Source organism: Lissotriton vulgaris, chromosome 6 (assembly GCF_964263255.1).
Source record: "Lissotriton vulgaris chromosome 6, aLisVul1.2, whole genome shotgun sequence".
NCBI classification, from domain to species: domain Eukaryota; kingdom Metazoa; phylum Chordata; class Amphibia; order Caudata; family Salamandridae; genus Lissotriton; species Lissotriton vulgaris.
Window position 1 is genome coordinate 94627692 of NC_141694.1, and position 23570 is coordinate 94651261.

At 47.0% G+C, this 23570-nt stretch overlaps 1 protein-coding gene across 2 annotated transcripts in view; it reads left to right on the plus strand.

The window, feature by feature from the left end:
* The window catches only part of LOC147706850 (exportin-5-like), a 2308032-nt gene that overhangs the window by 748260 nt on the left and 1536202 nt on the right, over window positions 1-23570 (plus strand). For both annotated transcript variants that reach the window (XM_086926017.1, XM_086926018.1), the window contains exon 17: window positions 9291-9380. In XM_086926017.1, the coding sequence (XP_086782143.1) occupies window positions 9291-9380 (90 nt within the window). The remainder of the gene's footprint in view (window positions 1-9290; window positions 9381-23570) is intronic.

Sequence of the window (23570 nt, forward strand, 5' to 3'; positions counted from 1 at the left end):
ACCTGGAAGTCCCCGCACACCTTTTCCAGGCATTACTGCCTGGACATCGAACTGCAGAAGGATGCTGCAGTGGGACAAGCATTGCTACGCCATCTCTTCCAATAAGGTGAGCCTTACCTCGTCCCGCCATCCAGGTATGCACATTCTTCATGGTTTTTTCTGCTATATGCATGGCTGTATATTACCATGTTTCTCGTTGTCTGTACCTTATGCAGATCTGCTGGAAGTGAGAATGTGCTTTACCACTATGCATGTATAACTGCTGGCTACTCTGATTCAGGCATGTGAATCTATGAAAGACACCCAAATACTGGATAAGAAATGCGTTACTTACCTGTAACAGCAGTTATCCAGTATTGGTGTCTTTCATAGATTCACATGCAACCCTCCCGCCTCCCCGGTAAGGTCTCACGTACCTCTATGTCTACATTGCGACACCCTAGCTGGGTGCGTACGAAAATCTGAGGGACGGAGGCTCCTCCCGGGAAGGTTCTAGAGGGAGGTCGGAGCTGATTGGCTAACGATGAGAGTTCGGTCCTTTTTACATAAGGACGTGGAAAGGCCCCAAAGGGGAGGCCCTTCGGCCTATGTTCTCTATGTATGTCCTTACAACATTACTTTTCTATGTACCGGAGGCTCCCGTCTCGGCGACGGGGAATGATTCAGGCATGTGAATCTATGAAAGACACCAATACTGGATAACTGCTGTTACAGGTAAGTAACGCATTTCTTATCTGCTTTGGTTTTCCTTTGATGGTAGAATTTAAAAGCAGGGCTTTTTTGCTTGTTTCTCGGCCAAAATATTATTATAGGCACTTGTTAAGCGCGCAGCTACCCCAACGGGGAGTCCCGGCGCTGTCACAGACCGTGAGGAGGGCAGGAAAGGCAGGCTGGTCTAGTCCGGGAGGCTAAATAGCCAGGTTTTAAGGGCTTTACGAAACAGAAGTTCCGTCTGGATATGCCGTAGGTGCGTGGGAAGTTTGTTCTAGCATTTAGTGGCACCCACCTCAAAAGATTTTCCACTGGATCTGGCTTTTTTAAATTTGGGTATGATCAGCTGGCATTGGGTGTTGGACTGTAGCGATCTGGACTGAGCATAGGGGCGGAGTCTCCTTTTAAGATAGGCGGTCCCTAGCCCCTTGCCCGCCCGAAATGCCAGTGTCAGGACCTTAAATTCAATTCGCTTAGCGATGGGAAGCCAATGAAGTTGGCGCAAAAAAGGAGAGATATGTTGTCTGAGAGGGGTACCACAGATTAATCGGGCAGCAGCGTTTTGTACTGTCTGTAGTCTGCGAATCAATCCCAGGGAAAGCCCGAGATATAAACCATTTGCGTAGTCCAAATGGGAAGTTATTAAGGCATGGACTACTGTTTTGCGTGTGGCGTTTGGCAGGTAGTTAATACATTTCCTAATTGTTTTGATTTTTCCAAAACAAGCGGCTGAAACAGTTTGGACCTGAACTCCGAGGGATAACTGACTGTCCCATCTGACTCCTAAGTTCCTCACCGAATCTTTAGGAAGGGGAGCCGTACCCAAATCCTCCGGCCACCATAGAGTAGGGGAGAAAGGGGAGGGTTGATTAAAAAATAAGATCTCAGTCTTATCAGCGTTGAGTCTCAGGAAATTGCGGTACATCCAGGCCGCAATGTTCCTGAGACATGTTTTAAGGGGATCAAAAGTGGTGACCGATACCGCCTTGAAAGTAAATAAAAGCTGGGTATCGTCAGCATAAGAAACAATTTTGATCCCCATTTTGGAGATCATCTCCGCAAGGGGGGTTAAATAAACATTAAAAAGCAGCGGGCTCAAAGCAGAGCCCTGTGGCAAACCCCATTTAAGAGGTTTAACCGGTGATGTAAAAGGATGAGTTTGAACCTGTTGTTTGCGGTCTGAGAGAAAGGACGTTATCCAAGTCAGTGAATTCCTATGGCCTAAAGTCGATTCAGGAGGATGAAGTGTGAGACGGTGTCAAATGCTGCAGACAAGTCTAACAGCACTAATACCGCCTTTGAACCTCCATCTACCGCCCAGCGTATTGAATCCGCCATTTCAATTAATGCCGTTTCTGTACTATAACCGGCCCGAAAGCCAGATTGAGACTTGTGGAGAAGATCATTCGCCTCAATGAAGCCGGCCAGTTGTTGGAAGGCTAACTTTTCCAAGTTCTTCGCGGGGGCGGGTAGTAGAGAGATGGGTCTGTAGTTACCCGGGACTTCCGGATCCGCATTCACCTTTTTTAAAATAGGCTGGAGAAAGGCATGTTTCCAAGCCATCAGATATATTCCCAGTTTAAGTGATGAGTTCCAAATAGGATTTAGATGCGGGTTGAGGAACCCCGCTAAGACTTTCTATTGTTTAGCTGGCCAGGGATCACTCGGGGAGCCCGATTTACACTTTTGCAATTCTAAGAGCGAGGCTTCCTCTGCCACGTCAGCAAACTCCGAAATGACTATGCTGTGAGTCTTTCCTAGACCAGAATCAATAGAGATTAGGGGATCATCTCCTGAATCCGGGAAAGATGCGTATATCGCGGCAATCTTATCCTCAAAACACTCGAAGAGTTTATTACATAAGCTCTGTGAGGGAGAGTAGGAGTGGGTAAGGGCTAAAGGATCGGTAAAGGACTTGACAATTTAAAAATTCTCCGTGGAGGTGCTTTTAGCATTGTCTATTCTCTCAGCTAGAAATTCTCTTTTGCTTTTTATAAGCAGTCTACGGTATTCTTGAAGGGCTGCCCGATAGCTTGTCTTACTGTCAGCAGAGTACGTCAACCTCCAACCACGTTCTAGTCTTTTACATTCCGCCTTTTTTTGTCTAAGCTCCTCCGAAAACCATGGCGCAGAGGGAGATGATCTAGGAGATTTTACTAATTTTAGTGGCGCCAGGGCCTCCAGTCCCCCACCGACCCACTTATTCAGGTGGAAGATGCGGACATCCAGATCATGGGAGGGAATAGGATTAGAATTCTTAGAGAAATGGGTTAGTGAATCCGGGGTAATGTTACTCAAGTTCCTTCTGAATTCTTTGGGAGTGAAGGTAGATTTCATAGGGCTAGGCCATCTAAATTGAAAAGAGATCAAAAAAAGGTCCGACCAAATCACAGGTATCGGAGCATATACTGTGATATCGGGCAAATTTGAGCAGATCAGGTCCAAGGCATGCCCTGCTTTATGAGTAGGGGCCGAGACGTGTTGAATCATATTGTATCCTATTAAAGTGGCTATAAAATTTGAGCTGTGTGGACATGAGATATCGTTCTCATGTAGATTCAGATCCCCTAAGACAGTAAAATTAGTGTAACGTATACTGGCTTGCGCAATGTAGTCAGCAATGCTCGCCATATCCGCCGCGCTGGAACTCAGTGGTCTATAAAGCAGGAGGCCTGAGCAGGAGGATGGTGCTGAGAGCTTTATACAAAAAGATAGCCCCTCCATTGAATCCACTAGTTCGAAGGGAGCTGCTGTAACCTCCCATTTGGGGCCCGATGTAGGTTGCCATTTACCGGCCGGTAACGGCCGAATTCGGCCGTTACCGACCGGTAAATGGGTTTTCAGATGTAGGGGGCCTATATTTTACAGATTCTGTAAATTTACAGAATTGGTAAATTTACAGAATCGGTAAAATACTGAATCAGTATATTTACCGATTCGGTAAATCCACATGTAGGTGGCACTCCTAAGAGTGCCACAGGCCCTTTAGAATCGGTATTTTACCACCCAATCCTATTGGGTGGTAAAATACCGAATTCAGGTGTGCATGCACATCTGTGCATGCCCACCTGTGCAAAGTGACACACAGACATGCCCTTAGGGCATGTATGTGTGCCACATGGCACACAAGTCCGGAATTGGGGTGCTAGAGGGTGTCAAAGTGACACCCCCTGCACCCTTGCTGAAATCGGTATTTACCGAATCGGTAATGCCCATTGATTCCTATGGGCTTCAATGCCCATAGGAATCAATGGGCATTACTGAATCGGTATTTACAGAATCGGTAAATACCGAATCTTAACAATTCGGTATTTACCGATTCTGTATTACCTACACCCCCCCCTATTTTACCACTTCTTAAATACCGATTCGGTATCATTCGGTATTTAAGAAGTGGTAAAATGTAATTACCTACATCGGGCCCTTGGTTTTTTAAATAACGGCCACTACCACCCCTCCACCCCCTCCCCTCCTCCTCAATTTTCCATTCTTCCTATTATTATTTTTTTTTTATAAACTTTTTTATTGACAGCACAAGCAAACGTACATTTCAAAAATAAAACATTTTACAACAAGAGTAAAATAAAGAAGAAAATTAAAATACATGAATTCCTTGAAAACTTAATCAAATAAAAATAGGCAAGGAGATCTACAATATATTAAAAAAAAAAAAATACATCAGGAACTATTCACAAATCTAGTACTGCGAAGATGAAGTAATTCATTCGTGAATAGGGAACAAGTTACCCCAAATTTTATCAACTTTCTTCAAGGAACCAATCCCTTGAATTTTGGCAGTTGAAAATTCCATATCGTATATCTCGTTTACCAGAAGCCACCATTCGGTTACCAATGGTGGTTTGTCAGAGATCCAAGCCCTAGCGATTATCAATCTTGCACAAGAAATTAGAATAAACATTAGGTCCTTGTAAGTAACAGTATTTGGTTGTATTCCCAAAAGTATCATCTCGGCAGAGATTTTACCAAAGAACAATTTATGCAGTTTCAGCACTTTTTCTATTTCATCCCATAATGTTTGCAAAGCCGGCATGAAAAAATTATATGTACTATATCTGCTGCTAGTAGATCGCATTTTGGGCATTTTATACGTTCGGGTAATGCATTGTTCCCTGACCACTTAAAGAAGTGAAGCGGCGTGTAGTATAGCTGGCATACAGTCTTGTAAGATTGAAGTTTTAAGCTAGAAGAATTAGTTAAAGAGTTACTGTTATGAAAAAAAGTGGAAATGTTATTTGAAGAAATGGGCATTCCTAAGGTAGTAGTCCACTTCTGTGCGATTTTGACGCAATCATCAGGTTTAGATTGACAGAGACATTTGTACCCCAAACTAATTAGATCGCTATTTGTTTCCCCGTAAATGCAAATCCATATTTCTGAGTCTAAAATTTCCCTTAGTTTCATTCTATTCGTGCAGAAATCACGTATCTGTGTGTATTTGAAAAGAGCATTTACAGATAGTTTATAAAGTGTTCTAAGGTATCAAATGTTAAAAAGCCTGATGATCCGTATAAATCAGATAGGTGGTTTATACCGTGATTAGCCCATATTCTAACTATCGGATCGCTAAAAATCTCAGGTAAACCCGGATTATACTACATGCTTAGCTTTGGGTGAAAGAACGTAGTTTTATTAATAGCCATAATAGGATACCATATATGGACTACAGCTTCTAGCTAAAAATTGTACAGAATTTGCGCCTGGCATAAATTGGTGATAAAAATATGGATAATTAGAAGAAAAAAAGCTGCGTATCCGACCCAGGAAAGAAGCGTAAAAGTAAAATTTAAAGTCGGGGAAGTCGAGGCCGCCTTTAGTAGCTGTTAATTTGAAAAGAGACAGAGCTCTGCGATTTTTCTTATATCACCAAATGTAGCTTCCTAGAATTCCATCCAGTTTAAAAAAATAAGTTGTTGACATAGAGCGGGATGGACCTGAAGAAATACAAAAATTTTGGCAGAATGTTAATTTTTATAAGGTTGATTCGTCCTATTAAATTTAAGGGAACCTTATGCCATTTTTTAAGGGTCCCTGTTGTCTCCTTCAATAAAGTATTGTAGTTTAGGGTCATAATTTCTTTTAAGTTGGAGGTTATTTTAATACCCAAGTAGTTCGTAGTGTGGCAAACCCCCAGAACTGGAGCCGGGAGCTTATAGTTAACAACGATTTGCGTTTTGTTTAAGTTTAGTTTGTATCCCGAAACCAAGCCGAATTCGTCAGCTTCCTTAATGATCCCAGCTATGGCTTTAGGTACGTCGGTTGTATAAATTGCAAAATCGTCTGCGTAGGCAGTAATTTTGAGGGAGTTACTACTATGCGTAAATGAGATAATACATTCTTGGGTCAGTATTGAAATAATAAAAGGCTCCATTGCGCGAGCAAACAAAAGGGGCGACAGGGGGCACCCTTGACGTGTGCCTCTTAAAACCGGAAAACTATTGGAGATTAAATTGGCATAACCTATTTTTGCGTTGGGTGAATCATACAGGGCTTGAATCCTGGTAAGAAACAGTTTCCCAAAGCCCATCCTCCTTAATAAAGCCCAAAGATAATCCCACCCCACTCGGTCGAAGGCTTTTTCTGCATCTAATAACACCATACCGAGTGGGGAGGTATTAGTATTGGCAACGTCAAATGCAGTAATAGCAGTGTTGACATGTGCTGCCGTGTCTCTACCCATCACAAAGCCGTGCTGGTGTTGACTAACTAATTTAGGCGTTAGCGGGGCTAATCTCATGGCTAGTAGTTTTGAATAAACCTTGGCATCAGCATTTATCAAGGAGATGGGCCGATAAGACCCACACTCCACAGGTGATTTACCCTTCTTTAAAAAAAATATTATTTTAGCAGTTTTCCAGGATTTAGGGATTTTGCCTGTGTTTCCAATTTGGTTAATCACTGAGCAAAGTGTAGGTAGCAGTTCCTCGCTGCAGCATTTATAAATTTCCATTGGAAGTGTATCATCCCCAGCGGATTTCCCCTGTGGGAGAGAAGAAATAGCCATTTGTATTTCGGATAATGAAAAATGTCCTTCAAGTGGTTCCATTCAGTCAGGTTCCCTATCTAGTGACCAATTCTTAGTTAAGTATCTTTGCATGTTCTCTTCGGTAGGGGTAGTTTCAGGTGTGTATAGGTTACTATAGTATGTTACGAACTGTTGTAATATCTGTTCTGGTTGATTGTAGCTAATCCCATCCGCCCCAGTAATGTTTTTTATCATAGAATTGGCCCTGTCTTCAGCAACCTTATAAGCAAGAATTTTGCCAACTCTATCACCACTTTCGTATTGAGACTGTTTGTATTTGTGTAGTTTCAAGCTCACTTTTTCTCTTAAAAAAGTTTTAATTTTAGACCGAAGGGTTGTTAGTTTTAGTTACAGTAAAGGTTTATTTTTCGAAATTCGTCCCCCTAAGTTCTCTTGTATGATAGCCTCGGCCAGGTGTTCTTCCAGTGCCCGTATTCTAGAGGTCATTTCCAAAGTCTCATCTTTTCGTTCTTTGTTTTGCCTCATAATAAATTGTTGTGCAAACCCTCTGATACTCGCTTTGCATGCGTCCCATACATAAATGAGGTGTGTTAAATCTAAGTTAAGTTCTAAGAATTCTTTGATATGTTTCTTCAGTTGAGAAACAAAAAAGGTATCTATTAACAGGTGCCTTGGAAAAGAAAATAGCCTGGCAGCCGGTTTAGGAGATAGTATATTAAACCGTAGTATGATGGGATTATGGCCCGAAGTTACTTTTGGGCAGATCTCCATTTTACTGCCCTCTAAAACCCGATCTGTCGTCCAGGCCATATCAATGTGGGAGCACATTTGGTGAGGGGCAGAATAGTATGTATAACCTGCAAGTGCAAGTGTCGGATGTAGGTTCCTCCATACGTCTTTTAAGTTATGAATGCGCGATAGCTCTAAAATAGCAGCCCTGGTTTTACGCATACGCTGTGATGGATTCGTCTTGGTTGTGTCCCTTGTGTAGTTCATTACACAATTGAAGTCTCCCATCATTATTATGTCTCCTTCCCAATCCAAAAGTTCAATATTGAGACGATCAAAAACCCCTGCATCATCAATGTTTGATCCGGACAAGGCACATAGTACATATTTTGCATTCATTAAATTAAATTGTTCTAGTGCCCATCTACCGGCTTTGTCTGCAGCAGTTCTAAGTACCTCTATCTTCAAAGTTTTCTTCTTAAGTATAGCGACACCCCTTATTAGTACATTCAAAGAGGTACAAGTAATCAGTTCATATCCCCCTTGCTCCATCATTTTACGATCCTTCCTATTAGCGCAAACAATGCATTGGCCATCAGGAGTGGCTAGGGAAAGAGCGGGATTGGTGTCCTCCCTAAGCCATGTCTCTGTCAAAAATAGCAGATCCCAATTGTTATCATTAATGGATTTCTAAATATCCAAAGCATGTTTGACCAGGGACCTGCAGTTAATCAGCCCAGCCTTGAGTGTCACCTTTTGGAGGGCCGGGGGAGGTTGAAGAGGCCGCGATGGGGTGCAGCTATGAGGACTTGCCCCATTAATTTAGAAATCACAGTGCCGACATGTGTAGTCCACCGTGGTGTCTCCAAGATTCGTAAAGGGCATACAAGGGCAGGGGTGGGTTGTGAGAGCGAACAGCTCGATCTGTGTATAAGTGGATCTGATAGCAGCGCTGGATCGGGCAGCATCTCTGGCCCTGGCCGCCGTCCGGCCGGGGATGGGCGCAGCCATGCTGCCTTGAAATAGTCAGGGGCTCCACAACCACTAGAGCATCACCCTGCCACAATGGCCTCTCTAGTGTGCCTCGACCGGAAGTAGGTAGGAAAGCCTCTGCTGTCTATGAGAGATGACACTCCCTCCACTCAAACAGCACACACAAGCTGCAGTGGACTGGGGAGGCAGTCAGAAGGAACAATAAGTAGTGAGCACAGCACGTGCAAGAATATCGTGCAAAGAGCTAAAAACAAGTATTATTAAAAACAAAGTAATCAGCAAAGCGCTAGCGCAACCTGCAGCCTTCGAACTCCTCAGGCTGTCTGAAAGCAAATGGGCTTTGTATTTCTGATTGGCTATTTGTCATGGACACGTAGAAAGAACATGATATTGTGTCACTTATAGGCATGTAATCTCTTTGAAAAATGTATTCCTGGATGCTGTCTATGGTGGACATGTTCTTTTTGCAAATTCAAAGAAAGTACATGTGTAAGATGATTTGGGTTTTACTGGTAAGTCACTTTTCCTTCTCCATTATGGGCAGGATTTTCGTCGATAATGGCACTCGACATTAGTAGCCTGAGTGCCTCCCCCGTGGAAGCAGTGATGAAAGCATAGGTGTTGGTTTTACATCCAGTGCTCCAATTTGTTTGAACTGCTCTCTAAAACTGTGAATGTTCTCGGCTCTTCTGATCGGTCTACTCAATGCCACATCTTGTGAAGGAATGAAGGGTTCTAGGGCTGATACTGCATGATGTACTGTGGAGCTTATTAGTCAATAATATGAAGATGTTTTGGTAGCAGTACTGTTTATGTTTCTTATTCTAAATATAACCTTTTTTTCTGTGTACAGGTTCCAAAAGAACAGTCTCTGATGTATATGAGAAGAAATGCCTACAGCTGTATCAACCAGATTTGCCGAGACCATTCTGTATTAATTCTGGTAAGCTTAAATCACCAGCTTTGTGTATCTCTTTGATTATTTATTTAATTATAGTTAAACCAATTGTTCCTAGTTAATGTTTTGTTCCTGCGGTGCACCATTATCTTGATAAACACTGTGCCATTAGGTGACTGACGCCTTTCTTTTCCTGCTGTTTGCCGAATTACTATCTTTTAGTAAGACTTTTTACATCATGACCCTTTTGCACCTTGAGAGTTTCTATATTATTCCTTAGCCAAACTGTGTGCACTGCTAAGGACAGTGACCTGATCGATCCAAGTGCAAGTTTTATGACTCTCGAATTCACCTGCATGAGCCTTTCTTGATATTTGTAAATGTAATGTGTGTTCTAATTTGAGAACGGTTTCATTAAAAAAAAAGAATTACTCTTACAGAGAAGGTATGCCTGTATAAGGGCATCATTTTGTATGTATGTTGCAGTACTACTTTTCGGGCGTAAACCTAGTGAGGAAGAAGTAGACCATTTCCATTTTCTTTTTAAGTATATCCCATGCATACTAACATCTCATTGCGTTTTGTGGGTAAAATATGTTGCAGCTAGGCAGCACTTTGATGAGAAAATGTTGGCACTGACATTTGAGGGTTCCAAGAGCTTGTAGTGAGCCAGAATACATGGTATTGTCAGTTGAGGCAGTTTATATTGTAGCTCGGAAGAGAATAAGGATCCCCTCTTTAATTTTCAGCCATACTTCTGGTTCATCTGGGAGGAGGTGTAAAGTTCTAAATTCAAGGAAGTACCAATGTTGGAGAGCTAAGATTACAAGTAAGTAAAATGTAAATCTGATAGAGACTTCTGGCTGCAGATTCCTTACCTTTGAATTTCACAGGCATCAGACTGAATCCGGAAACTTTTTTGTGAGCAGTACCTCTGCGTGCCGGTGGGTGATTCCATTCGGCTCCGTGTGGTGTCATTGGCGCCGGATGTGACGTCGCAGTCACATATATAGGTGCCACCCAAGCAGAAGAGCTTACCTCAGTCTCATATTGATTATTAACCTCTAGAAAGGTACATTTAAACCATTTGGCGCCTGTCATCGCACCATGTCTGTGTCCGACCCGCACCTTGTGTGCTTATGGTGTCTCGAGCGCGACCACGACTTAAAGTCGTGCTCTGACTGCCAGGCCATGGCGCAAAGGCTGTAAGGTAGTGGTCGCTTATGCTACTTGCAGCCCGGCAGCTGCCGCCATTGAGTGTGACTCCTCAGGGGTCCTGGTCACGTTCGAGGAAGAGAAGGTTGCAGGAACGCTCCAGAAGTCTCAAGTCTTCTTGATCACACTTGAGGTCCTCGGGACACTCGGGGAAGAGGCACAAGAAGAAGAAGTTGTCTAAATGGCCTTCAAATTCATCTCGTCCGTTGAGAATTGACGAGACAAGTAAGGATCATCAGCGTTCCTGGCACGGTTCTGCAGAGCCAGAGCCAGGTTCGACTCAACGCATCCCCCTTTTCTGAGAGCCGGAGCGATCCCGCTCAAGTAAAAGAGATTTAGTCGCCCATGTGCTGAGTATTTGAGTGGGCCGACCCCTCCGATGCACCTTCGGGCCCTGTAAGGTCCGAAGAGGCCCCATCAGATTCCGCTCTGATGGGTCCGGTGGGGTCTTATGGATCCAATTCCAGATATGTGCCAACGTGACCTTCCCCAGTGCCGGTCCCAAGGTTGATGCTCTCGGCGCCAGACCCATTCTAATTCCCGGCGACTCGGAGACAGATCAACATCAGAGTCCAGAGCTTTAATCCATTCCCTGTACATTTTTAAGAGGTTTTAATCATGGGAGAGGAGAGGGAGGGGTCTCTGGAATCTTTAGAACAACAGTTAGACACTCCTGGTAAGGATTTGGACTGGTATGAGGAGCTTGTAGAGGCCAGTGGTCTGGACACCCCTCCAGATACTGATATACTCTCTCTGCCTACTATGGCTATGGAGGAGGGAGCTTCTTATGCTATGGTGGTAAAGGGGGCGGCAGAAGTTCTTGGCCTGGAACTGCCCTTGGTGCAAGTGAAGATTAATCTCTTGACTGAAGTACTTAATCCTGGGATATCCTTTTCTGAACCTCTTTTGCTCTTTAATGAGACTCTAACAGATGTCCTTCTAGGTTCCTGGTCCAAACCTAGCACACATGTTCCTGTGACCAGTACTATAGCATGCCGCCATTGCCCTGCCCTGGGTGATCCAAGTTTCATCAGCCTACATCCTACCCCTGAGAGCTTGATGGTCCAAGCCTCAGTGTCCCAAGACACGTTCTCTTTAGATTAAGAAGTAAGCAGTGGTTGTTATTTGACAGAAAGTGCCCTCTTTCTTGCATGGTATGCCCCCACTTTTTTGCTGAATTGCTGATGTTCTTTGACTGAGTGTGCCCTGGGCTCCTGCTAATCAGGTGCCCAGGGCCTATATTCCTTCCCTAAAACTGCATTGAAGTCTTAACCCAATTGGCAACTCTGGCCACTCTGGCCACATGTCAGCCCCTGGTAAATGGTACCACAGCTACCCAGGGCACTGTGACCAGAGAAGGCCCCTAAGGGCTGCAGCTCAGAGCCTCAGAAAGAATCTGGAGGAACAATCCCTCCACCCTCCATCCTGACCAACTTAATGAAGCCCGCAGGAATTACAAAAAGCACATTAAGAATAAAAAGTCAGCTTTCTTCTGTTCTGCGCTAAACACCGCAAAAAACCGTCCCAAAGAACTCTTCAATATCATCAGGAATCAAACATCCAAGCCTACCACTTCTTCAATACTGGCATCCAAAGAACAATGCAACAACTTCGCTGTCCTTTTCAGTGGCAAAATCGACAAGATCGACCTCTCGCTTGGCGCAAATCTCTCCCCCGCCACCGAGAGCAAGGCGTACGAAACCAAGGATGGTGCCTCCGTGAACCTTCCAAAACAATGGTCCTCCTTCATCCCTATTCAGGAAGCGGAGATAGTCAATCTAATCTGCACGGCTAATCCGTCATCCCATGCTCAAGACCAGCTGCCCCAGCGTTGGCCAACTCTCTGAAGCTCACCCTAGCCCGATATGGTGCAAGATCATTAACAGCTCTCTGATTTCTGGAATTGTACCAGACTGCCTCAAAGTAGGCCAAGTCACACCACTACTGAAAAAACCAGGACTAAACACAGAGGATATGAACTACTTTAGACCTGTATTGAACTTTCACCTTCTGTCTAAAATCCCGGAAAGATGTGCACTCCCTCAGCTGACTCATCACCTGGACAACATCAATCACCTAGATCCCCATCAATCTGGCTTCAGAAAAGGCTGCAGCACCGAAACGGCAATCATCAATGTCCTAGACGATCTTCACAAGTCACTGGATTCGGATCAATGCTGCCTTCTCATCCTCCTAGACTTATCGGCTGCGTTTGATACAGTCGATCACTCGCTGCTCCTCAAGGTCCTCCAAGAAAGAGCTGGTCTTGAAGAGACAGTCCTCCACGGGTTCTCCTCTTTTCTTCACAACCGCTCACAAGAATAAAAATCAAAAACTTTGAGTCTGACCTCCAACCAGTAGAGGTGTCCCCCAAGGGTCAGTGCTCTCCCCCCAGCTTTTCAACATCTACATGGAACACCTTACCAAACTGCTCAGGAACTCTAACATCCCTTTCCACCTATATGCAGAGGATACACAAATCTATCTGGAAACCACCTCCATCATCGACATCCGAAAAATTAAATACTTCGCTCAAGGAGGTGCAACACTGGCTCGCAATCAACCACCTGAAACTCAGTCAAGAGAAAACGGAAGTACTCCTCATCTCCAACAGAGACGAAAACCCTCAAATTGAAGAATGGCTGAAATCCATTGATGCCCTCAATGGTACCCTCACCCCAGTGGACTCGGTAAAATCTCTAGGTTTTACCCTAGACCTGAAATTGAACTTGAAAAAACACATTACGAGATCCGCCAAAAGTGCTTTTCTCAACCTGAAACTAATGTACAAAATAAAACCCTTCCTTCCTCTTAAAGAACTCCAACAAGCCACGTAAGCAATAGTGCTCTCCAGAATCGACTATGGGATCGCAGCCCTGACCGGAACAGCAAAATCTCACCTATCACCCCTAAAAACAACCTTCAATGCTGCAGCAAGAATGGTCACAGGAACTAAGAAATTCAACCACATCTCTCCTGCACTCAGGGAACTTAAATGGCTTTCAATTGAACTTCGAGCCAGCTTTAGAACAGCTTGCCTCACGCATAAAGCCCTACACACATGCAAACCGGAATACTTAGCCGCTAAACTCAAAAGAGCCGGCCAGTCCAGGAACCTCAAGAGCTCCAACACTCTATTGCTCATCCCTCTGAAAACTCGCAAGCAAAACCCTGCAGCCAAATCTTTTGCTGGTAACGCCCCAAAAATCTGAAACTCCATCCCCCCCACATCAGAACGATTCCTTAAATTCAAGAACCTGCTCAAAGTCCCCTTCCTAGGTCGCTCTCGAGCGAAACAGTAAGATCCAAGGATGCTCCTCTCACGGTTCTCCATCTTTCTGTATTCTCCTGACAGTGGACTTTGACGTGGACCCAGAAAACCTCTCGGTCTCCCGACCGGGTTAAGCTTAGAATCTGATTAGAAGCTCACCCAGAAGGAGCGACAACCTACCCGCTCCATGCTCGCCCGCTCTCGTATCTGAGCTATACGCGGCTTGATACTCCATTTACTATCATAATATCTGTACTGCATAACTGCACTTAACTGTACATGTTGTAAAGCGCTCTGATACCCTCGGGTCCAGCAAGCACTATATAAAACTCCTAAAATAAAAAATAAAATAAAAAAATAAACACTTATTTTGCCACATTTAGAGGCCGTGTACCCTGACACTCACACACTGCCTTTGCAGGTTGAGTGTCATGGTGCAGAAAAAAGTGAAGATTCGACATGGGACACATCCCTGTGTGCCATGCCCACAAACCACTGCCCTGGCATACATCAGTCACCCCTCTAGCCGGGTGCCCTATGCCAGTGGTGAGGGTACAGGTGCATGGGCCCTGTACCCCTACAGTACCCACGTCCATTTCTGGGCACTGTAAGTGCAGTGCTGCCGTTAAGAGTATATGGTGCTGGGAGTTTGTCATTACGAACAGCAACCTCAAAAACTCCGGAGGACCTGCCTGCCTTCACTTTCCAAGCTGTTTCTCCCGTGAACACAGGTCGTGTTTGAACTGCAGCTTCTGGTGCCAGCCAGGAACCGCAAATCCAGCAAAATCTACACCCGCCGAACTCGTCCCGAGCTTGAGTGGAAAAATACAACGCGGAGGTCCCCCCGGCGATCCTGACCCAAGATCCGGCGACCCCTGACCTGCCTCAAGCCTCCAGATGACGCCTGCAGCCTCAATCCAGAGGACTCCCCCTGCCACGACCAGAGCGGGTAAGAAAACCCAATGTCCAAAGGCCCCTGCACCCGACGACCCACGGCCTTGTGTGCCGAACCCAGCGGTGCCTGACCAACCCTCACCATCCCTACTTACCCCTCGAAGTAGTGGTCGCTCCTGGAAGATCCTCGTCCCCGAACCTGCAGTGTTTCTTTGTCCTGGAGAATCTCCATTGAAATCAACAGGGCACCCGACCTCAAAACACCACCCTGCACCCGTCCGTCCTAGTGCTGCTGCGAGTGACCCTTTAGTGCTAACTTGATCCCCAACTAGCCCTGAGCTAAACCCTAGGAACTTTGTTCCCACAACTCCTTGGCCTGCTTGCCAGCAGCCACCAACCGGAGCTCCCCTGTTCGAGGCATGTGGGCTGCTGAATTCATATCTGTGCATAGATCGCCACCTAGTGGTGGGTCCGGATGATCGCACATTGTTGTCCTGGAAGAGTCTTCGAAGTATCACAAGATAGGTGGCTCCTCCCCTGGACTACAGTCACATGGGTATCGACTCCATCCTCAGATAGTTTTTTTCCGCCATTGGGTTTGGATGTATATTGGTTCACTCTAGTCGGAATCGATATAAAGTTTTCTTAAGGCCAAAAGGCCTTTAGGTTTTCGTCGGTATAGTCTTGCGTTCGGTGCCCGATTCTTTCCAGCTCAGTTCTGAGCCGGATTTCCAGAAGAGCCGCGTGCTTTTCGACGCTGAAGGCCCGGTCGACGCCAGAGGCCTTATCGACGAACCATCATGGAACGGAGCCCGTTCAAGAGATGTCCCGTGTGCAACTCCAAGTATCCCCACATCGACGTCCACCCGGTGTGCAACAAGTGTCTGTCGCCGGATCATGATGAAGCCAGCTGCATGGCTTGTTCCCGTTTTCGATCCAAGAAGACTCTTCTGCATCGTCGCGCTGCGCGCCAGGAGGCTCAGCAGACTGCACCGGCGCCTGTGAACATATTCGATGCCGGGGATGATGAAGGAGCTGACCGGGAAGTTTGTGAGAACCTGTCGAATCCCGCGTCGACTCCAACTACGACGCGGATGTTGAAATGCTCGACGTGGAAGAAGTCTTCGACGAGGTAGGAGACGACGACAGGGCCTTTGGGGCCATGGAAGATAGCTCGAGTGAGGAGCTAACTCAAACTGACATTGGGGCCAAAACGCTTCAGAAGGCTCAGGTCGAGGGATCGCCACTAGGCCTAACCCAAGATCGTCCAGTGAGTTCTACGGTCCCGCCTTTGGGCTCGGCTGCGGACATTGCTAAGGAGCCGCACCCTGCGAAATCGAAACCGAAAGTAAAGCCACCGGTCTCGACGCAAGTGAAAGCACTGGTGCCCCCATCGAAACCAAAAGTGCGTATCGCTTTGGTCGGCTCAAAGCCCTCGGACCTGTCGGCACCGACAAAGCAAAAGGGCGTTATCGACCCGAAGAAACAGCTCAAGGGCGTCGAGACGAAGTCTGGCACGCCGAAGGCAAAGGTCAAGGCAGTCGAGTCGAATAAATCGGCGCCGAAGACGGTCGACACCGACAAAAGGCTCAGTGATCCGAAGGTTCTCGAGACTCCGCGTCGACAAGACAAGGCCAAGAGCGGACCGACCCACGAGTCCACGTCTAGTGGTGCCTCGAAGGATTCCGTCGAGTCGCCGCAGCCGACTGCCGCTTTCTCCAAGCAAGACTCCAAGCAAGACTCCCAAAAGCGCATCATGGACAAGGCCTCAAGTGTCGGCCCAAAAGATCCTCCACCTTCGAAGCCTGCCGATAAACCTCAGAAGGCGTTGACGCCCATTCACTTCACGGTGCCGCCTAAAGTGGCGCCGAAGGCTTTCACCCCTAGAATGGCCTCCAACATGCCAGAGAAGGTGTCCTCGGTGCCGAAGTCGACGACAGTGGTCCCGGCCTTAAAGCATCGACAATCCTCGTTGGAAGAACAACAAGAACAATTTATCGATGCCGAAACAGGCAGACTTTCCCTTCGTAAGCGGAAAATTGCCCCGGAACAGCCAATGGAGTCCTATAAAATTCCATTAAAGAAAAAGGATTCCACTTCGACCCCTGTTCTTGTGGAACCGGTTTCTCCACATGGCCATGATGTCTCACCCACTTATTCAGATGTGGACACTGGGGAAGGTGATGATGATGAATACAGCTATCCTGTCTACACTGAGCCAGATGATACCAATGAACCCTGGGCAGCTGCTGCTGACCCAGGTGATCCAGACACTCAGATGTATGCTGTAAAAACTTGCCTACAGAGGATTTAGCTGCGTTTAATGCCCTCATTAAGAGGGCTGCGAAAAATCATGACGTCCAGCTCCATGCTGACCCCATTGAAGTGGACTTTCTTTTTGACACCTTTTCCGTCTCAGAGAGGACTGTCAAGACTCTGCCTATGTTGAAGGGTGTCTTGAAGCATGCTGGGGAGATCTTTAAGGAGCCTACGAGAGCCAGGGTGATGAACCCTAGAATTGAAAAGAAGTATAAACCGGCGCCTGGTGACCCTACTTACATCAAGGGACAGTTGCTGTTGGACTCTCTTGTTGTTTCTAATGCCCGAAGAGGGCTAATTCACAAACAACGGGTGATGCCCCTCCCCCAGATAAGGAATCTAAGGTGTTTGAGGCATCAGGGAAAAGGGTGGCTGCTCAAGCGGCCAATATCTGGTGCATTTCAAACACACAAGCACTTCTAGCCAGGTATGAGAGGGCACATTACGACACACTGGAGACCCTGTTACAGCACCTGCCCCGGTCCGACTCGGTAGCCAATACCGTAGTGCGGAGGGCGGGGCAGGCAAGAGCCAGACACACACAGGAAGTCGAGCAGTCAGTGTTCTAGCTGCTCACTTCGGAGGGCTATTTAGGCGGCGAGGAGGCACGGATCATTGCGGTAAGGGACGAGGTGGCAGCTTGTCCTGACCCCGCTTGGCGCCTGCAAGCTATTTTAGAGCGGATGCTCTGTAAAAATTACTGCTGATCTACTACCTGAATATTTTAATGCTTATTTTTAAAATTGAATACTAATTTTAAAACAACAATATTTTAATTCACCCAGCACCTTGCACTTTGCACTAGCGGCGGATAGCTGTTGGAATTGATTGAGAATTTTAACTGTGTTCACCTTATTGCTATTTGCACTTGCGTGGGTTGCTGAGAGTCACACTTGAGCCTCACTTCAGCTGTCGGTCGTCTGCGCTCGATATTCCAGCCTGCCCGCCCCGGTCCGACTCGGTAGCCAATACCGTAGTGCGGAGGGCGGGGCAGGCAAGAGCCAGACACACACAGGAAGTCGAGCAGTTAGCGTTCTAGCTGCTCACTTCGGAGGGCTATTTAGGCGGCGAGGAGGCACGGATCATTGCGGTAAGGGACGAGGTGGCAGCTTGTCCTGACCCCGCTTGGCGCCTGCAAGCTATTTTAGAGCGGATGCTCTGTAAAAATTACTGCTGATCTACTACCTGAATATTTTAATGCTTATTTTTAAAATTGAATACTAATTTTAAAACAACAATATTTTAATTCACCCAGCACCTTGCACTTTGCACTAGCGGCGGATAGCTGTTGGAATTGATTGAGAATTTTAACTGTGTTCACCTTATTGCTATTTGCACTTGCATGGGTTGCTGAGAGTCACACTTGAGCCTCACTTCAGCTGTCGGTCGTCTGCGCTCGATATTCCAGCCTGCCCGCCCCGGTCCGACTCGGTAGCCAATACCGTAGTGCGGAGGGCGGGGCAGGCAAGAGCCAGACACACACAGGAAGTCGAGCAGTCAGCGTTCTAGCTGCTCACTTCGGAGGGCTATTTAGGCGGCGAGGAGGCACGGATCATTGCGGTAAGGGACGAGGTGGCAGCTTGTCCTGACCCCGCTTGGCGCCTGCAAGCTATTTTAGAGCGGATGCTCTGTAAAAATTACTGCTGATCTACTACCTGAATATTTTAATGCTTATTTTTAAAATTGAATACTAATTTTAAAACAACAATATTTTAATTCACCCAGCACCTTGCACTTTGCACTAGCGGCGGATAGCTGTTGGAATTGATTGAGAATTTTAACTGTGTTCACCTTATTGCTATTTGCACTTGCATGGGTTGCTGAGAGTCACACTTGAGCCTCACTTCAGCTGTCGGTCGTCTGCGCTCGATATTCCAGCCTGCCCGCCCCGGTCCGACTCGGTAGCCAATACCGTAGTGCGGAGGGCGGGGCAGGCAAGAGCCAGACACACACAGGAAGTCGAGCAGTCAGCGTTCTAGCTGCTCACTTCGGAGGGCTATTTAGGCGGCGAGGAGGCACGGATCATTGCGGTAAGGGACGAGGTGGCAGCTTGTCCTGACCCCGCTTGGCGCCTGCAAGCTATTTTAGAGCGGATGCTCTGTAAAAATTACTGCTGATCTACTACCTGAATATTTTAATGCTTATTTTTAAAATTGAATACTAATTTTAAAACAACAATATTTTAATTCACCCAGCACCTTGCACTTTGCACTAGAGGCGGATAGCTGTTGGAATTGATTGAGAATTTTAACTGTGTTCACCTTATTGCTATTTGCACTTGCGTGGGTTGCTGAGAGTCACACTTGAGCCTCACTTCAGCTGTCGGTCGTCTGCGCTCGATATTCCAGCCTGCCCGCCCCGGTCCGACTCGGTAGCCAATACCGTAGTGCGGAGGGCGGGGCAGGCAAGAGCCAGACACACACAGGAAGTCGAGCAGTCAGCGTTCTAGCTGCTCACTTCGGAGGGCTATTTAGGCGGCGAGGAGGCACGGATCATTGCGGTAAGGGACGAGGTGGCAGCTTGTCCTGACCCCGCTTGGCGCCTGCAAGCTATTTTAGAGCGGATGCTCTGTAAAAATTACTGCTGATCTACTACCTGAATATTTTAATGCTTATTTTTAAAATTGAATACTAATTTTAAAACAACAATATTTTAATTCACCCAGCACCTTGCACTTTGCACTAGCGGCGGATAGCTGTTGGAATTGATTGAGAATTTTAACTGTGTTCACCTTATTGCTATTTGCACTTGCGTGGGTTGCTGAGAGTCACACTTGAGCCTCACTTCAGCTGTCGGTCGTCTGCGCTCGATATTCCAGCCTGCCCGCCCCGGTCCGACTCGGTAGCCAATACCGTAGTGCGGAGGGCGGGGCAGGCAAGAGCCAGACACACACAGGAAGTCGAGCAGTCAGCGTTCTAGCTGCTCACTTCGGAGGGCTATTTAGGCGGCGAGGAGGCACGGATCATTGCGGTAAGGGACGAGGTGGCAGCTTGTCCTGACCCCGCTTGGCGCCTGCAAGCTATTTTAGAGCGGATGCTCTGTAAAAATTACTGCTGATCTACTACCTGAATATTTTAATGCTTATTTTCATGCTGTTTGGAGGGGCGACTCTTCTTTGGTCCCCAAATTGGTGGCCTCTGGAACTTGGCCCCATCCCCAATCCCAAACAAACAGCAAAAAACCTAGGTGTTAAACTAGACCAAGCGCTCCTGCTTAAAGAGCACACCACGCAAGTGGCAGGTGCCTGCCTCCATGTGGTAGGGCTTCTGAGACGAGCCTTCCCGTTCTTACCCCCTAACCATAGGAAGACTCTCATCCAGACCCTTATCATAAGCAGAATGGATTACTGCAATGGGCTATACATCTCAGCTAATGAAGCACAGCTTGACAAACTTCAGGTTGTACAGAATACGGCGGCTAGACTGGCCCTCAATGCCCCTCCCAGAACGCCGTCCAGTCCCTTGCTTCGCCAACTTCACTGGCTACCCGTAAAGCAGCGCATCAAATTTAAAATCTGCAACGTCATACACAGATGCCTGTTTAGCACCAGCCCCAGCTATCTAAAAGAAAAATTCCTGCCTTACATCCCTGCCCGCACACTTCGGTCCAGCAACCATCTCCTGCTTCAGGTCCCAAAGATTAGAAGGGCTAGACAGGGAGGCCGAGCACTGTCCTACAAAGGGCCTATTCTTTGGAATTCCCTGCCCACTGAACTAAAACAGACTAGTAGCCTGGAACTATTCAGGAAAAAACTGAAAACCTACTTGTTTACTATGCTTTAAATTTTTCAGGTTCCTCCCCTCTTCTCCTCAGCTTTAATCATTGCAGTAACCCTCTAATATGCGAGCATCAGCGCAGAGATATCCCTTCGGGAATTGATTCATGCGCTTAACAAGAAAATAAATAAAGAAATAAATAGATGAATACAAAGAGGCAGCTGAGATGCTCATCCAAGAAGGGAAGCTCATATCTAATGCTTCTATTAAATGTGCACTGGACGCAGCAGACACCGCAGCCAGAGCTATTAACACTAGTGTCATGCTGAGACGACATGCCTGGCTCAGAATCTCGGGGTTCAAGCCAGAGATACAGACCACCATTCTCAATCAGACAGTAAACCCTGATCATCTATTTGGCCCAGAGGTGGACACCACCTTGGAGAAAATCAAAAACGACACTGAAACTGCTAAGTCCATGGGGGCTCTGCAGTCCCAGCAGTTCTGGGGTGGTTCTTTTCGTCACTCAAGCACTAGGGGTGTTTCCAGAGGCCAGCTCTCCCAAAGCACACAGTACTATAAAGGCGGCACGCAGACCACATACACCAAACAGAGTCGAGGTGGATATCGTGGAAACAGCTCCAAAGGCAGAGGTCGTGGAAACAACAACTCCAGATCCTCCGCCACTAACAAACAGTGATGCCTTGTCACTGCCCCCCGACCACGCAACACCTGTCGGGGGGAGACTTCAACAGATCCTGCCAGTCTGGAAGTCCATCACCACAGACAGGTGGGTCACACAGCTTATACAGTACGGTTATTGTCTGGAGTTAACATCCACTTCACCCAACATACCCCCAAGACACCGTCCTATGTCCGCCGAGCATTTGCACTTATTGCAGCAGGAGGTCCTTGTCATGCTGCAAAAAGGGGCAATCAAGCTCGTGCCTGTGAAAGAAAGAGGCACAGGAGTTTACTCACTGTACTTCTTAATACCAAAAAAGGACGGGTCCCTCAGACCCATACTGGACCTCAGATCCCTCAATCAGTACATCCTATCGGAGCACTTTCACATGCTGACCCTGCAGCAAGTCCTACCGTTGCTCAGTCAGGGGGATTTTCTCGCAACTTTAGATCTAAAGGATGCGTATTTTCATATTCCGCTACACCCGTCACACAAAAAATACCTCTGGTTCACCATCCACAACCAACATTACCAGTTCACGGTTCTGCCTTTCGGGGGTCACCACGGCACCCAGGGTGTTTACAAAGTGCCTGGCGACGGTGGCGGCACACCTGAGGAGGCAAAACATTCACGTCTACCCTTATCTGGACGACTGCCTCATCCAGGCAAAGTCGGCCCAGCAGTGTGCCGCCCACATGTCCCACATCATTCACCTTCTTCACGATCTGGGATTCTCACTGAATTTCCCGAAGTCCCACCTGCAACCCGCCCACATACAGCGGTATCTGGGTGCGACAATAAACACTCTGGCAGCCACAGCACAGCCGAATTCAGTGAGGGTCAACAGAATTCAATCGCTGATACTAAAATTCAGACCTCAACACTCGCTTCCAGAGCGAGTGTTCATGCAGTTGATAGGCATGATGGCCTCCTGCATCTTCATAGTCCCGCACGCGAGACTACATATGCGTCCGCTTCAGAGGTGCTTAGCACGTCAGTGGACTCAGGCTCACTGACAGTTGAAAGACCTAGTGTTGGTAACCGGTCGTGCGTACAACTCTCTGCATTGGTGGAATCCACAAAACCTTTGCAAGGGACGACCGTTCCAAGAGCCTGTGGCACAGATCATTCTGACGACGGACGCTTCTCTCCAGGGATGGGGAGTTCATGTACTCCACTACACTGTGCAGGGACTATGTACAACGCAGCAGAAGAAGATGCACATCAACGTTCTAGAACTGATGGCTATCTTCATGGCGATGAAAGCATTCAAAGTACATCTGTGCAACAAGGTTGTGTTGATCCGGACGGACAACATGACGGCCATGTACTACATCCAGAAGCAGGGAGGTACACACTCTCCACATTTGTCTCATCTGGCTCAGAGCATGTGGAAGTGGGCCATTCAAAGGAATATCTTCCTCATGGCAGAACACCTCCCGGGCAAGGACAATCAGATGGCGGACCTGCTCAGCAGGTACCGCCATCAAATGCACGAGTGGGAGATACATCCATCAATACTCCACCCGTACTTCCAAAGGTGGGGTCATCCAGAGATAGACCTGTTCGCCACAACGGAAAACGCCAAATGCCGAAGCTTTGCCGCCAGGTTTCCACACCCACAGTCGCAGGGCAATGCGATATAGATGAACTGGTCAGGCAAATTTGCGTACGCTTTTCCCCCAGCACCTCTAATACCGCTGGTGGCACGCAAGCTGAAGCAACACTCGATGACTCTCATCCTGGTTGCTCCGATGTGGGCACGCCAACCATGGTACACCACGTTTCTGGAACTATCCGTGGTACTGCATCAAAGGCTGCGCCTCACACCCAGGCTTTTGACGCAGAGCCATGGCTACATTCAGCATCCAGATCCGCAACAGCTCAACCTGGCGATCTGGCTCCTGAGGTCTTAGAGTTGGCTACCTCAACTTACCTCCTGACTGTATGGACATAATCAGGGAGGCAGGGAAGCCCACCACCAGAGCCTGCTATGTGGCGAAATTGAAGCGGTTTGTCATTTATTGTGCAGACCACAACATCAACCCGCTAGACGCATCTATTCAGAACAAATGTAATCTGGCCTATGCTTACATTCGTATCCATTTATCCGCAATGGCGGCTTATTTCCAAAA